Source organism: Antennarius striatus, chromosome 11 (genome assembly GCF_040054535.1).
Source record: "Antennarius striatus isolate MH-2024 chromosome 11, ASM4005453v1, whole genome shotgun sequence".
Lineage (NCBI taxonomy): Eukaryota > Metazoa > Chordata > Actinopteri > Lophiiformes > Antennariidae > Antennarius > Antennarius striatus.
The window spans coordinates 13,859,012-13,876,113 of NC_090786.1; the positions used below are offsets into that span (position 1 = coordinate 13,859,012).

The 17,102-nt window shown below is 38.2% G+C and overlaps 1 protein-coding gene across 1 annotated transcript; it reads left to right on the forward strand.

Annotated features, from left to right (window-relative positions):
* The first annotated feature begins 1,057 nt into the window (after positions 1-1,057).
* On the forward strand, positions 1,058-11,986 carry fam83b (family with sequence similarity 83 member B). The gene is made up of 5 exons (XM_068327793.1): positions 1,058-1,168; positions 4,745-5,217; positions 5,982-6,146; positions 7,966-8,090; positions 8,485-11,986. Exons 2-5 carry the CDS (start codon positions 4,768-4,770, stop codon positions 10,472-10,474), a joined length of 2,730 nt encoding a protein of 909 aa, XP_068183894.1. The 5' UTR covers positions 1,058-1,168; positions 4,745-4,767; the 3' UTR covers positions 10,475-11,986.
* The last annotated feature ends 5,116 nt before the right edge of the window (positions 11,987-17,102 follow it).

Genomic DNA, 17,102 nt, shown 5'->3' on the forward strand with positions numbered 1-17,102 from the left:
AAACTAAACTAAACTAAACTAAACTAAACTAAACTAAACTAAACTAAACCAAAACATTAAATAACTTTTGGTATTACCAAAGTATTATTCACATATGTAGCATTTTAGTGATAAACTGGACTGATTTCTAACTCTAACAGCAGAAAATAAAGAAACATATCTAACAAAAGTCAAAATATTTCTTTGAGCATTCCTTGTTACAAAAATGTTTGTGCTCCTGAAAAGGCAGCTGTTGCAGGCTGGATTAATGGCTTTGGTTGTGGGGCATGGGTGTGAACACGTGTATGTGTGTGTGTGTGTGTATGTTTTTGTGTGTGTGTGCTATGTGTACAGTAAAAGGCCAGGTGATCTTGTCACATGTTGGTTTGGGCTTCTGTACAGTTACATACAAACCTGTACCGATCTGAGACATGCTTTGAGGCCAGCCAGAGATCCACTGAAGCTAAATGACATCTAGTCAGTCACACTGCTGCTTCACACGCCTGTTTAAAACTGCTGTAGAGGTTTAATTACAAAAGAAACACACACGCAAGCACACACACACACACACACACACACGCACGCACGCACGCACGCACACACACACACACGCACGCACGCACGCACGCACGCACGCACACACACACACAAACACACACGCACACACACATATACAGTATGTACATGTATTGTATATGCATATTGTTAGTTTGAAATGTAGGTAGGCTTTGAAGCGAAATACAAATTTGTGTTATTTAAGACTATTTAAATTCAAATGGAGTTTTTGTGCCGTGTCTACATGCATGTGTTTCGTGAACTGGCCTCTCAGGAAAAACTGATGTAAAAGTAAAGATTATTTGTATTCATCGAAAGTTTATGTCTTTTGTTATCTTGATTTTCATCATGAACTTTGTCCCTGAAGGCAGGAGGGGAGTGGCTAAGTCTCTCAAACAGGTTTCTGACTGCCTGTGAGCAAGTTTCAAGCCAGACCACTTTGCATGTCAAAACTGGAATCCACACCCTCTTTCTGCAGACTGTTCATCATGTTGAGACACCTCCTTGTCTTTGTTTCCCAGCTGGTTTGTATAGTAGCTCTCCAATACTGACTTAAGCACATGAGCACACATACATCTAAGAGGGATATTCTGGGAGCACTGAAGAGGATTTTCACAATATTCGCAATCTTCATGTAAGTTTCTGTTATGGAACATATGATAACGCTTAACGTTAACATAGCTAATATCTTGGTGTGCCTTTGATAGACCTGAGAAACATTTACCAAACAGCTGTGGTGATGTTGTCATATCAAACTTGGTGTAGTCTTGTATATATGTTATTTGTTCAAGGTAGTTGAATTGTATGTTGAATACAAAATGAGGCAGCAACTCACTGTCTTTACTTTTCATTTCACTGATTCCATATAAATAAGGTCAAAATGTTCAGTCAAATGTATGAATGGTACATTTAATGGAAATGTCACAGAATAAACATTTTTGTTTTGGATACATTCAAAATAACTCCACAAGGAAGAGATTGCGTCCATGAATATGTAGACCTACTGTATAAAATCTTCTGTAGGCATCAGTAGTTTATGTTAGCTTTCATCCACTGAGGACTGATAATAAATAATATGTGTTGTATGTACGTATTTACAGTAAGTGAACACGCTTGGATGGACGTGTGTGTACCAGCAAAAGCTTTAGGTTGACAGCAGTGATTTAACCCAGTGTATGCATTTTGATTCTACTATTTGTTGTGACAGACTTTAGTCCACTATCATGCAATCACTAAAGACACCAAATATAAACATAACATGTTTATCCATTTTATTTTTCTCCACCAAACCCTTCAGACACACTACAGGTGCAACAACAATTTGTTCTGTGGGTGTGAGCTGCCAGTCAACCTAAATACTGATGGCAAACAGGTTCAACATCCGACAACTATGAGTCACTTTTTATGAAGAGGCATGTTTGAAGCTCATCTCATTACTTAAAAAAAAAGAATGAAAAATAAAAAGAAAGACAGAACATTGTAAAATTATTTCGCAGATTAATATATGAATATACAATAGCATGTTTGAGCCTTTCTTGTTGAATCAATTCCAGAAACAAATAGAATAGAAACAAAACGTTGTTTCTGCTACCAAGAAACATCAAGAATTTATTGACTAATTACAAATTAGAAGTGTGTTAATTTTGAAACATGTAACTCATTTGAATTTTGTGACATATAACAGTTGATTTAGAATAGAATGACACAGAATGCCCTTATTGTCATCAAGTCTATCACAAAATTTTGATGACAACCCTTGGTGCAAGAACCCAGGTGCAAAAAGAACTAGTATAAAAAAAACAGAACACAGGTACAAGAAACAACGTAATGATAGAAGTTTATTTACGATGAGCCGTCAAGAGTGTAGGAATGTACTGCACAGCACAGGGCTTGATAGCACACAGTTTCAACTAATACATTGCACATGATTGGTAAAAACGTTCCAACAGCGTATCGCCAGTTACTTTCGGAGTACTGTGTTCAGGTCTCTGATCAAACTTGAGTAAAACCTATTGGTCAGTCTCGTAGTTCAGGCTTTGATGGACCGGTACCTCTTCCCTGAGGGCAGTCGAGAGAACAGGCTGTGGGTGGGGTGTGAACGGTCACCGGTGATGCTTGTGGCCCTGCGCAGACATCTGGTGTTGTAGATGTCTGACAGAGAGAACAGCTGTACACCTATGATCTTCTGTGCTGACTGCTTGACCCTTTCCAGAACCTTCTTGTCAGCCTGAGAGCCACTCTTAAACCACATTTTGACTGTAATATAATCATGATATCAAAATTCAGATTCACAGGTTTGTTAACTTTGAGATGTTATCAACTACATCATGATTGCCCACTGCAGGGGTGGCCAACCAGTTAGAGAAGAGCAACAGTTTTTACTGTGACACACATGAACTGCCCCAGTCTGTTGTTCTCAGACGTCTGCCCAACCATCACTGTAAATGTCACACACCAATATGATAAAGACAAAAATGGAATCTTATTGTTTTAAGACCACCGAATTCAACAATGAGCATTGTGTGCACTTGTTTCACAAACACAAATTCTCAGTTCAACCAAGTCCACACATAAAAATAATATTTTACAAGAGCATTTCTGATGGTCTTTGTACAGCTGCATTGTAATGAAGTATAACTTTGTAAAAGTCTAACTTACAAAGAATTAGGTATCGTGTAAGTGGAGGCAGTCAAGAAAAGTAATAGTCAGCCTCATAAAATCACCAAACAAAACACATGGTAAAGAAAAAAATGAATATGGATGAGAAGCTCACTGAAATGGGTGAGTAGAACCAAACCTGAGTTTAATGAAGAACCTAAGAATTCAGACTCGACATGAGGGATTATTATTACAAAAGAAATAAGGAAAAAGAGACAGCAAATATAAGTGAAGCGGCAGAACAGTATTATTTTACTAAAAATACTCATGTAATGCAACACTAAAATACACGCTTGAAGTTCAGAGCGTACCTGTAATTAAATAGCCATGTCTATGTCCGATATTCTGTGTTCGTAAGTGTGGTGGGACAGTTGGATGTCAGATACCGCTCGTTTTAATTTTAGACAAGATTTCAACAACGTCTGTAGGACATTTTTTTGACGTCCCTTCATTCTATGACTTATTAGCACATTCGACATTCCAATCCAGTTAATACGATGCGAGTAGTACGGTCTCTGAGAGCTTAGTAAATTTTAGGAACAACTATGTCTGCTTTTCTGCTCAACTTTTCAAAGTGATCAATTTATGTTTATGAAGTTCAGATCCCTTCAGGAAATTCCTGTTGAAAATTCCATGACGTTAACTGATGGTAATGACACCTGACATACAAGGCAGAATGACATTATATTCATTATCATCATTAACAAGAATTTTTTTAATTTATTTATTTATTTAGTTAGTCATCTTGTAACCCGCTTAATCCGCTAATGCAGGTGCCTATCCCAGCAGTCTCAGGGCGTGAGGCGGGGGACACTCCGGGCACAACACCAGTGTACCGCAGAGCCACATAGAAACAAACAATCATTCACACACACACTCACTCCTATGGGCAATTTGGGACCGGCCAATCAACCTGAAGCACATGCTTTTGGAGGTGGGAGGAAGCCGGAGAACCTGGAGAGAACCCACACACGGGAGAGCATGCGAACTCCGCACAGAGTGGGACTCGAACCCGGGTCTGCCATGTTGTGAGGCAGCAGCGCTACCCACTGCGCCACCGTGCCGCCTCATTTAGTTAGTAACATGCGTACTGTATATATAGATGTATATATGTACTGTTTAATTCAAGTTAAGCAAACACACCTACACATAGACACAAAATTCGATATGAACGTGAGGGCCGCATGAAACTGGGCAAAGAGCTGCATGAGGCTCAAGAGCCAGGGGTTGGCCAGGCCTGGTCTACTGCCTTTAAAGTCTGGGATTCTGTATCACTGAGGAGCTGTTTAGTAAACTTCAGCCTTTTCATTTCCAATTTTGATCCTCATTTTCAGTAATGTGTTCTTCTCATTGTAAAAGATCACAATTTGTTTCATTTAGAACAACCATGAATAGCAGGAGTGAGGTTGTATTTCAATCATTAACAGTTGAACTTTCCAGTGTATTGCTTCATTGTTCTTTTAATGTTCTTAATTGAACAATATGACCTTTTAATGTACTACACTGTAAGTTCCCCTCACATGGTATCATTGACTCTGATTATCTGTGACAGGTCCAACTAAACAACCTCGAGCGATGGAGTCTCCGCAACTTTCTCTGCTGTCATCCCTGAGGGGAGAGTTGATACCAGAGGATTACATCCCACCCCATTATAAGGAGTCTTATCGCCTGGCAGTCAATTGTCTAGTGAAGAGTGGTAAAGAAAGCTACCAGGAGTTCCTAAAAGGAGAGCGTATTGGGAGCTTCTTATCAGAAGAAGAGATCTGCTTCATCTCTGAAAATGTAGAACAGCTCTCACCTCTAGATGATGAAGAAGAAATCAGGAGACCAATAGACAGTCAGTCATCTTCGGGGACATACTGGCCCATGTACTCAGATGTGGAAGCACCAGATTTGGATTTAGGATGGCCAGGGGTCATGCCAGACACTCTGCAGACAAATATTGATTTGCTCTTTCATCCTCCAAGACAAAGCAGCCCCACCATCAAAGAGGTGGTACGAAAGAATATTCAAGAAGCGAGACAGGTGATCAAAACATTTTGCATTCAGACAGAAAAAGCATTTCCCAGAGCAGAAAACTGGCTCAGTTATTCTCTTTCTTCATGGGAATAAGTTTACAGTATATCCTTTCAGTAACATCATTTCTTTCTCAAGGCAATTTACAGCATAAGGAGTGCCTTTTTCAGGAGAACAAATCTGGTTCTGCAACTTGAGAACATTAACAGCAGTTTATTAAAAAAAAGTCATATCCGTCTCACAATGCATCTGTTAGTCTTCAAACAAAGGCATGATGACTCATAAATGTGCTCAGACTAAGGTTCACATATGAACCTTAGTATGAAAATTATCTTTAACATATCACACAGAGTAATAGAACCCCTTTTTCAAAACCTCATAATTACGTCAAGGCAGTGCGAGGTAAATTGTACAGAAATTAAAATTAAATGCACTGGTGTACTTTGATATACATGTAGTTGGCACATTAACAGTAACAAATGCCTTTCATCACGGTGGTGCCACCTCCTCATGTTCTTTCTGTGTGACGTTTGTATGTTCTCCCCATGTCGGCATGAACAATGTTAACTAAATTTCTAACTAACTGCAGTATTTTCTCAGTCTGTCTCTAGTCTTAACTCAGTATTTATTTATGTAGTGTCTTTGTCATATATTTCTTTCTGTTAGACTTATTTACATGTTACAAGTTTCAGAGGTGTAAACTCATTAAAGTATGATAGCCACTCTAGTCTGTGGCACGCTGAGCTTATCATTTGTTCCCTTTGACCTTGCAGGTCATTGCCATTGTGATGGACATGTTCACTGATGTTGACATATTCAAAGAAGTTGTTGATGCCTCCATACGAGGAGTCGCAGTCTACATTCTTCTGGATTCTTACCATTTGAAAAGTTTCCTCACAATGGCTGAAAATCAGGATGTGAAAGTTCAACAAATGAGAGTAAGTTAGTCTTTTAAACTGTTAATTTAATTCTCTCTTCTTTTCATGTCAGTCAGGTGGCCTTTGTTATCATGGTGACAATAATGAAGAAGAAAGAAGGTGAAACCTGACAGATCCCACTTGGGGAAACTATTTTTTTCCACTCATACACTGTTTATTGACATGCATATATATGTTTGTACAGGCCCCTGACACAGACACAACACACACAAAGGGCCTGCATGCAGTTATTAGGGTGGGAGGTAGAGTGACGGGCAGCTTCGACCAGGTCCGCCCCCAAAATGAGCAATATAGAATTAAACTGTACAGTACAGTATATAGATAAGTATTTCTGTATGAATATATCAACACATCCTGTATGCATACATCATACACATCCTTTCTAAATTATATGGTGAATTCAGCTGAAAACAGAAAATAAAAGAATGAGTCAAAGTGTTTCCAGGAGGCTTTTGTGTAGAATGAGGCTTCACACTCTGTAGTTTGTAGCTCGTGAAATAATACAAGTGAGGTGGTCATATTTCACAACTAGTCAAAAAAGCGCAGTGGTATGATGCAACTGCATCGACATATTCTCTCTGGTTGATGGATCATCTAGAAACACTTCTGTTCAATGTTTTTTTCCTGTCAAGTGCTGGTCGGTATTTTGTGTGGTTCTGTCCTCAGTCGTTTGTTTGCAGGACTTGTTTCGTAAATGTGTTTCTAAATTGAACATGTTTTCTGAAGTGTCTTTTCATTATTTCCCCCAGAGAGGCTATATTTCACGCACGATATTTTATTTGTTGATTTATAACCTCAAATTTACAGAATTGGCAAAAGAAATGGTGGCAGGATGGGTTTTGAACAAATGTATTAATATTTATGGGGCGGGCATCTATGACCTTGCTCAGCTTAATGCAGATCCAAATAAATTTGCATCCATCAGATTTTGATGTCTTCATAGGAGGCAGTCTGCCAAAATAATTTTACTTAAAGGGTTATCTATGAATTTGTTTTTGATAAGGCTTCATTGAATTTCAGGTTAGACTGTGGCAAAGTATTACTTTCTATTGGCATTTCAGTGAGTGGCTCAGTGACCATGAGCAAGCAGAACAGAAGAAAAGATTAGGAGTTACATTCAAGGAATACACTTTAAGCCGTATGTACACAGCTGGCTGCTGATAAATATATGGGGGTGATTCTCTCTTCGCCACATCCAAAATTGTACATTTTACCAGATAAATGTAGAAAAACAGATGACTGACTATGTGACAAACTGGGTCATAACAACTCGATTAGTGAGTCTAATAGTTGCACTGTTTTGTTTAATTATGATTCTTTTAAACTGGTTTCAAGTTGCAGAAATCTCTCAGCCATCACACGTCAGAACCAGTGCTCCACTGGGGTTCAGAATAATGGCCGGATGGAATAGTATGGCTGAGCAAACACGGAGCCTCATATTTAATGGCTGATTTCACACTCAATGACAACTTTTGTTATAAATAACTTTTTTAATAAATTTGCCTGTGACTCTAATTTAATGCATACAGATGACTGACTGGTAATCAAGCATGCTGAAGGGCATATTTCAAAGACTGGATGAGCTTGTTTCTATGTCTTTGTTCAAAAATAACTGATCATCTGGCAAATCCTACATAAACCTGCAAAAACATGGGGGGAGAACAACCCAACAGGCTAGGGACAAAAGAAACATTCCAAATTCTTAGAATGATGTTTTAAGAAGTTTATAAGATGAGTGACCTTTTTGCCGTCTGTTATAAGCCATAGCAGTGAGAAATCCTGTCTCAACGTGATTTTCTTATCTATGCTTTTACCACAGAACATGAGGGTTCGAACGGTGAAAGGTCCAACTTATCTCTGCCGAACAGGAGCCAAATTTCACGGGGCAATGCAGCAAAGGTTTCTTTTGGTTGACTGCCACACAGCAATTTATGGCTCGTACAGGTAAATAAAACCGCGGTCTGATCAAATACAGGTGTGGTTGAGACCACTGATGCGTAAATTCTCAAAGCAATGAGAATTGACGCATCATTTTATTTACTGTCACTCTTTTCTGAATTGCTGCCATCATTCAATACTGATGCTATTTGTGACTCTGGTTAAGAGTAAGAAAAACAAATTTCTAGAAGGTGAGGTGACAGCTACTGAAAGGAAAACAATATTTTCTTGTTCAAAGAGTTCTTTTTTTAAACCTGATTGTGTTTTAGGTTCATTTGTGTCGGTCAATACCCCAGTCACATAAAGTTAGATGAAATCCCAATCGTCTGACATTGCATAGAGATCTCTTTGTTTTCCTCCTATTCCATGATATGATAAACATTTGAGTTTTTGGTTGCAGCTTCACTTGGTCGTTTGAGAAGATCAATCTGAGCATGGTGCAGGTCATCACAGGACATCTGGTGAAATCCTATGATGAGGAGTTTCGAACACTGTTTGCCTGTTCAAGTCTTCCTGCTCAACTGTACCCCCTGGAGGGTTTGTTTGAACAGAATGACCCACGTGGACGACAATTGTTGCCAAAAACGTATTCTTCCCAAAGAATTGACAGGAAGAATGAGCTGAGGCATACGTTAGACACAGTCTATAGGAAAACGTGTGAAAGGAGAGGCATGAGAGACTTCAATGACGGCCATCTTGGAGAGGAAGCAAACATGTATGGGCCCTTGATTGGGAATGAGATCAGTACTCAGGATCACATCCCACAATATCAGTCTGCAGACGCAATGGGTTTCTGGAAAAGGCACAGCTATGCTGGAGAGAGGCGAGATGGATATTCATCACAGGATTACAGGCCAAGCAACTGGAATATTGCTACAGAAATAGGACATGTAACAAACAATTACTCTATGGACAATTATTTACAAGTTCCATTGAAAAACAGAGGTCAAAACTTACATCAGACTTATAATGGCAACCACAAACAGGTTCTGTCTATGCAGCAGAACATGCCAAAAATGGAGAATACATCCAAGTCATTCATGCGCACGTTAAGGATCGAGTCTTACCTCCAACGAGCTGACACCCCATTTCAAGATTCTTGTGACTATTTAGACCAGTTTGATCCACAGGATAAAGTTAGCTCCTTCATGCAAGGAAGAATGCGATCATCTCTTGTTTTGAGGTCCACAATACCGGAACAAATGGAGGTAAACACCTATATTAATGACTCCTCGATTGGTGTTACATCCTCTGCAGTGCCAAACACTCCAGCGCACTATGCATCCATGCAGTGGAATCCAGCAGCAAATGACAATAGAATGAACTATGAAGACTTCATGTCAAAAAGGAAAAGTCTGCAGATTCTGGATGACTACCAAAATAACGAAAGCTATGGTTCAGGAAGGAACTCATTCCAGCCAGGATATGGTAGTTTAGGCAGAGTTAAAGGTGGTCAGATGACCACAAGGGCAGACATCTGGACAGAAAGTTGGCTGAAAAGGCAAAGCATGGCTGATGAAAGACCAAAACATGACGTCTCGGGTCATATGTACAGAGCTTTAGTAAGGACACCAATAAACAGAAGCACAACAGGTATCAGTGCACCGAATGGAGGATATGTATCAAATCTCAATGAAGATCAGCGGTCTGTCTCTCAATATGATGTCAAGGATATCACAGCCACAAAGAGTTCTCGTGCTCCTAATTGGCAAAAGCCTCCGACCAGAACCGTGTCTGCAGCTGCCATTCATGCAAACAGCAAGGAATTAACAGTAAAATCCAACAATATGGGTGCTCACTATTTTCTGAAGAAGAGTTCAAAGAAACTTAAGTCTTTATTGAACATACCAGAGAAAAAAGAGGATTCGATTGGAACTTTGGAGTCAAGAAGCAGTGTAGACAATGTAATAGCTGACGAGGAAGTAATAACATATGGACAAGAACACTGTCATCAAAGAACAAAACACTCTGTCCGGTCTACCTCTGACCATCAGAGGAACCAACTAGATGATGACCATTTAAAATATTCAAATCCGAGATTCAGAGTGGAGGAGAATCAAAATCCACCACAGATCTCTCCCCCGAAGGTGACGGCACAGAAAAGACCTCCTGCTCTTGACAGGAACTCACGGGCCGGCCTTGACATGGGTAGCTGGAGAAAAGATCGAAGGCCAGAGAATCGCATCTATAGTAGATATGAGCCTTTTTGTTCGGTGGACATGAAACACTCTATGAAACCTGCATTCAGCTCTCAGGAGAAAGGTGAAAGCCTTACTGGAGTTGAGGCAGGTGCTGAACCCAACCTCACCCGAGTGGCACATGGACAGCATGAAAATAAATTGGAGAAATTCTTTCACAAGGTGGGAAACTTCATACACAAGGGCAAATAGTGATATCTGTGTTTGCACATGTTTTAATACGCATAAAACACGTTGTCAGGCACGTTTGATTGACAATATTTCAACATCTACTTCAGAAAAGACCTTTGCTTGTTTACATTTTGATCTGAGCTTATTTGAATTTTAACAATATAGTGCAATCTAGAGAGATATGTTTAACATGAAGGAGAGCACAAGACCTTCATGCAGAATAATAGAATCTTACAACACTGTCTTCATGTCAGAGCCTTGACATGTGTCATCCACTAGCATCTAATGCTAATATTGCAGAGGCACTTAAGTACATGTTATTTTTAAAAGATCAATGGTGTAGACAATTTATTCTTGCAAAAGTACGTGTGAGAAATGCCACAATTGTGTAACTACATTCAGAACATGTCTGCATTTTGAGTTGAAGGTATTGATACATTTGTCAACATGCAAAAAATTGTCAGGGAAACACACCATCTCCAATACCTGCATCTACATTAATGATTTTCTCCTGCTGTTAATCCTGCTGCTCAAGTAACCTGAAATGTCTTTTCAGTATTCCAGCTTTTACTCCTTGTAACTTTTCTGCCACATAATGCCTCCAGCAAGAGAGAGAAACTCTCATTTTTGTCAGTCCCACCAAGCAATACACATTCTCTGCATCACAGGACTGCTTTCACAACAACACTTGAGATATTCATGCATCTAGTAGTGTTCCATAGAATGTGAAAAAAAGAGCATTATTATTTATTGAAGTAAAGCAAAATACCTGGAGCTGATTTTCAAGCTCAGTGCAGGAAACTACATGTTCAAAGCCTAAAATCTAGGGGATGAATTTATTTTTGACATACTACATACTACATTGGCTCTGAAGCTTAGTAAGTAAGTAATATTAGTTTTTTGTATGAAAATCCAGAATCCACTTTTTTATCCCCAAAACTTGATAAAGGACATGAGGAGGACACAGGAGTGGGATACGCATGTCTGTCACATTTCATTTTTTGAGCACACTTCAAAACCAGTTTTAACATTTTTTCGCATGCATGAATCATAACTTGAAGTGAATTTAAGTATTGAGGGTCATTTGTGATTTTATTTCTTCCAATGTTATGGCTCCAGTTTGAATGTATGGTTATTGCAATGTATTTGCCCTCTTCAGCGGAAATTCTCAGCAATCATTTTGTTTTTGTGCAAAACGTTTCACACACAACAACTAAGTACCGAAGTGGGGCCTTCATCCATTTATGACCTTATATTTTTTGTGCTGCTTCCATGGCAACAAGTCAACTATACTTTCCTTTGTGAGTGGGATTTGTCTCAAGTGACCTTTTTTGGTTCAGTATTTTTTCATAAAACATAAAGTATACAGAATATTTTTAACATACTACACAGTGCATTTTTTAAATATTTAATTTATTTTTGAAAGTATAATTTTCTCAGGTATACAATTGATGTAATTAACAGGGACCTCACAATGTTTTTATTTTTTTTATGTCTTTGCTTAGTGAAATGAACCCATGATAGACAAGCATTTCAGGCCTGTTCACATAAATAATGATTGGAGGGTGTGGATATCTATCTTTTAATGTGAAACTGCATGAAATAAAGATTGATAAGCAACATGTGATCCAACACATATTTGTTTTTGACTCCAATCTTTTCTACGAGGCCATTACAGTAATTACAGTAATTAAGAGAACGGAATCAAATGAAGGTGGTGAATGAGATCGTTTTTTTCTCTCTGTCCCATGTTGTCCATGTAACATTATTTTTTGCTTCCTCTTTGGTTTTTATCTGTCCTGTGTCTCTTTGCCATGAGACATTTTAAAGAAAGTTTGGATATAAAAACCCCCCAGTACAAATAAAATTTGTATTTATAAATCATTTATTTTATCATTCAAGAAAAATGGTCTGGCTAGTGACTATTGTCAGTCACTGTAATGGTTTTTAAAAAAGAAAATTTACAGTGACCGTCAATAAAGAATAAAAAATTACTTTTTAGCCTTGGTACTTTTCCGGCAATTGAAATCCCTTTTTAATTTTGAAACTTATCAAAAAAAGTCAACAGAGAAATCTATCTTGATATGTTTTGTACTATCAAATACAGCACAACCTAATAAAAATATACAATGCAAATCAAATAATTAATTACTTTTCAATTACAATCGTGTCATCAACATCTTCTTATCTGAATCCGGGTCTGGGGTTACGAGAGGTAGGGTACGTCCTGGATAAATCGCAGTTCATCACAGGGCCATGCAAAAAGATACACACCCATTCAAGCTCACACTCATATGGAAATTTTTTTAGTGACACTTTAAGTCATGGGGAGAAAATGAAAACTTCACGTAGCATTTAAGTAGAAATGGTAAATGGCCTGTATTTATATTGCTCTTTTTCATTTGGAGTAATTAAGCGCACTTTAGAACACAATCCAGCATTCACAGGTGGTGGTACTCTACTCATTTAATTAAAGATATAACAATGCAAAAGCACAACCTTGTGTTATTTTTTAATTTTTATTTTTTGAGATTTCCTCTCTTTCCTGTCCTGCCACACTCAGCAGCCCATCATCTAAGTCCTAAAATTTTAATCATTATAGTGAATGACACAGGATATATTTTTCAATTTTAAATTCACGTTTGCACACTATATCTGATTTGCAGATGCATCCCTTGGGGATAAATACATTCACTGTATTCTCAGCATCCCAAGGAGTCTGGCGACAACCTAACTGAAGGCATGAGCCATTGCAATATGATATAACATGTGTGATGATGAATCAACACAAAACCTTTGGTTTACAATAAGGACTGACAAAGTGTTGAATTATGTTTCAACATCAACTTCCCAAAGAAAATAAACAGCTTCTCTCACTGCATCTACTGAATGACAGGATTACTAGAGGCCATAAGCCATACGCAGGAGATTGCTCTGCAGCACTAATACCCGGTCCCATTATGCTGAAATAATTCCTAACGAATCTTATCCATTCCTTTCATCTCTGGATCAAGAAGAAATAATAAAACACCTAAAAAAAAAAAAAGAATATCAGGTGATGTAACGCAGTCAGATGTCTTCCTTCTCCTCCTCTCCTGTTTTTCCTATGCTCTCTCTACAATGGTGGCGTTATGTTCATTACAAAATGTGAGAAATAGCATCTTCCACTTCCTGATATTGTGCCCATCAAATCTGGAAGTGCCATTGGGTGCCTGGTACAACTACCCATCACCACCATCTCACCGTTTCCTGATTGTCTGTAGGCCTTTAGTGTGTGTGTGTGTGTGTGTGTGTCTGTTTGTGTGAGTGTGTGTGCGTGTGGGTGAGCGAGAGAGAGAGAGAAAGAGCACGAGAGAGAGACTTTTTGATTTTTAACACGTTTATTCTAGTGCTGTCAGGCGATTAAGAAAATCAATAATAATAATCAATAGAATACACCAAGAAGAGACGATCTGAAATCCACATTTTTATTGGTTAAGTGTGCTTTATAAATGAATTTCAAAAGAAAAAAGGCCAAGCACATCAGCAAACCCATTAGGCCAGGTGTATTTATCAAAAATGCAATACAAATACAGTTAAATGAAATAAATAAAATTCAGAAATAAAATAAGGCTGAGTCTCAAAGAGGCACATAAGCAGACTCTCAATCAAAATTAATACAGCAATTCAAATGAATAGTATAACATGCCTCTAAATAAGGCAACATCAATAGCAAGAAGCCAACAGGCTTTTCCTTTAAAAGGGTAAGCTAACTTTACAGGAACTGACAACAGACAACTCTTGTGTCCTTGACATGTTTTGCATTTAAATGACACGTTAGGCTGGAGCTGCTTCGGTGATATGAAAATTATCTTTTACAGAAGGTAGAAATCACTGCGTTTTTGTTGATGGTCCCTTCTTTGTTCTTTTTATAAATAAACTTTCCGCCTAAAGGGCCGAGTGGGCTTGCCTCGCTCTCCTGTGTCGCGTCCATCTCTGTCGTCAGTCACTCTGCTATTGACCAGTGGCGCAGGTAGGAAGTGACGTCACTGCAGCCTACGGGTCCCTCAATGGGCCAAATTTAATATGCTTGCACATTGACTTGCCACTCACAATTAATTTCGTTAATTTTTTATAGCGCGTCAATTTGCTGAGTAATTAATTAATCAATCTAAGTAACGTGTTAAACAGACAGCCCTAATTTATTCATAAAAGTCAAATTACAAAATAATCACGTTGACACAAAATCCAAGAGACTCACGTAAACAGGGTTTTCAATAGTACTGTGCGTTTTCTGAAATAAGAAACATCTAACCTTTTAACATTTATCAAACTAAAATTAAGAAAAAAAAAATTATCCATTCTCCACAATCATCTCTTCTACAATCATGTCTTTTACTTTTTTCCTTAGTTTTTAAACACTAACTCTTCATTTCAAAATAGAATACATCTTTTTCTGTATACACGCTTTACCAAAACACTGGATTTTCGTCTCAAAATGAAATTACTGTGTCAAACAATAATGCTTGTTTTCACTTCATAAGGTACATGCAGTCAATCAAAGTACACAAGGTTTCAAAATACTGGGTACACAAAATGTCTTGGTTGGGAACTTTATGTCCACATGCAATTTTCAAATTCAAAAGCATTCCAGTAAAGAGCTAATCCATTTTTCTCCTTTACAGTTTATTACAGGAGGTACAGTAAAAATACTGTTTACAATATGACAGAACAGAAAAAGCTTACAGTGAACAAAATAGCCGTGAAAACACACAGGAGCATTCTGAACCAAAAAACAAACAAACAACAACAGCAGAAAGCCTGGAAAAAAGTGTATGTGTGGGGGGGGGTTACGTAAAAAAAACACAAAATTACTGTCTCTAATCTCTACGATCTCTCATATCATCCAAGGCGATGCCCCTGGGATAGAACTGATTGGTATGTGGGATCCACCCTTGGTAATGATCAGCTGTGGGTCAATGGGGGGGCAGTGACTCAGTGGTAGAGTGGGTCATCCAACATTCTAAGATCGGCGGTTCGATTCCCACTCTCACCCAAAAATAACCGGAGTGTGAGCTGACAGTGGGAGGTGTCAGCTCACCTCTGGAGCACTGCCAAGGCACCACTGAGCAAGGCGCCGTCACCCTTAGAAGTTGCTCATTTGGGCGCACAGTAAATGAGTGGCCCTCCACTCTACCTCCCCCTGCATGCATACAGGACCCGTGTGTGTGTGTGTGTGTGTGTGTGTGTGTGTGTGTGTGTGTGTGTGTGTGTGTGTATGTGTGTGTGTGTGTGTGTGTGTGTGTGTGTGTGTGTGTGTCTGTGTGTGTGTTGAAGGCCTGTACACACTTATATATACACGTGTGAATTACTAACACTAGAGTGTGCCACTAATTTCCCTTTCAGGATTAATTGAGTAAATACAATAAAAAAATAAAATAAAATAAAAAAAAGATTTGGAATATTGTTGTTGCTATTGTGGGATGTTGTGTGTTAACATTTGTAAATAAATTAAAAAAAAACAATCCATAATTTTGTTGAGAGGTACAGTTTGTCTGTTAAGAAAATGAAAGCATTGTGTAAATATGTTCACTGACTGCATATTATGTGAAAGGAACATGAAATGTGTGAATGGTATGGCCACAAAAGACTGACGCTGTGATAATTGTGTTCAGAGTTTTGAAAATGTGACTATTGTTTGGACAAATGCTTGTTAGCGACTGAAAAAAACTAAACAGCAAACACAACAGGCAAACCAAAGTGAATATATAGATTTGCATATTTTTAAGACAATAATCCTCAGAAAACAAAATTCTTAGAATAACCGGAAAGCAATTATATAGTCATCAAAAGAAGGTTAAATATATTATGGGGGAGATGAAGGGGATAAAAAGGGAAGTCTATCATCAGTTTGTTTTATTATACAATCAGTAAGCTTAGAATGTTTGTTTGTATTCATGCCAGACACTAAATTAAAGATGCCATTTGACAAATGCCAAAGAAAAGATTTTTTGTGATTAACAAATTTTAGCTGTTTGAAAACAAAACAGAGTTAAATATAGACAGGCAAGTATTTATTCTCAAAGGTTTTGTTTTGTAACAGAAAAACAAGACCAAAAAAAAAAACTGTCACTGATGGTAACTTTCGGAAAACAAGAAGTCATGTCTTTGTTTGTGTGTGTGTGTGTGCGTGTGTGTGTGTGTGTGTGTGTGTGTGTGAGTGTGTGTGCGCGAGTACCACGTAACTTTTCCCCTTCAATTATGTCATTGATCCATTTTGACATCAACTCTCAGTGCAGTTTTGTCTTGTTTGTTGTGTCACTGCAGGTTTCCACAACTTTTATCATCATATTTTCTTCACTTTCTCCATATTTTTAAACCCATCATCTGATTTTATTGATAAGTTTTGACTGAACAAGCCCAGACCAAACACAATTTTATTATTTTCACACTTTAATCCAGTCCTTTTTGCTGTGACAGATGATTCAGCTAGATCAAGACAGGTCAATGACACTTATGAAATGGACTCAAGTCCTTGGCTCTTTTATGAATCAATTTCAGGCAATCTAAAGAGTTCTACACTGAATCGAAATGACAACGCGTCTTTTGACAGCAGCAATTTCTCACTACAGTTTCTGTGCTGTTCTTGCATGACCCTCCTTCATACGTG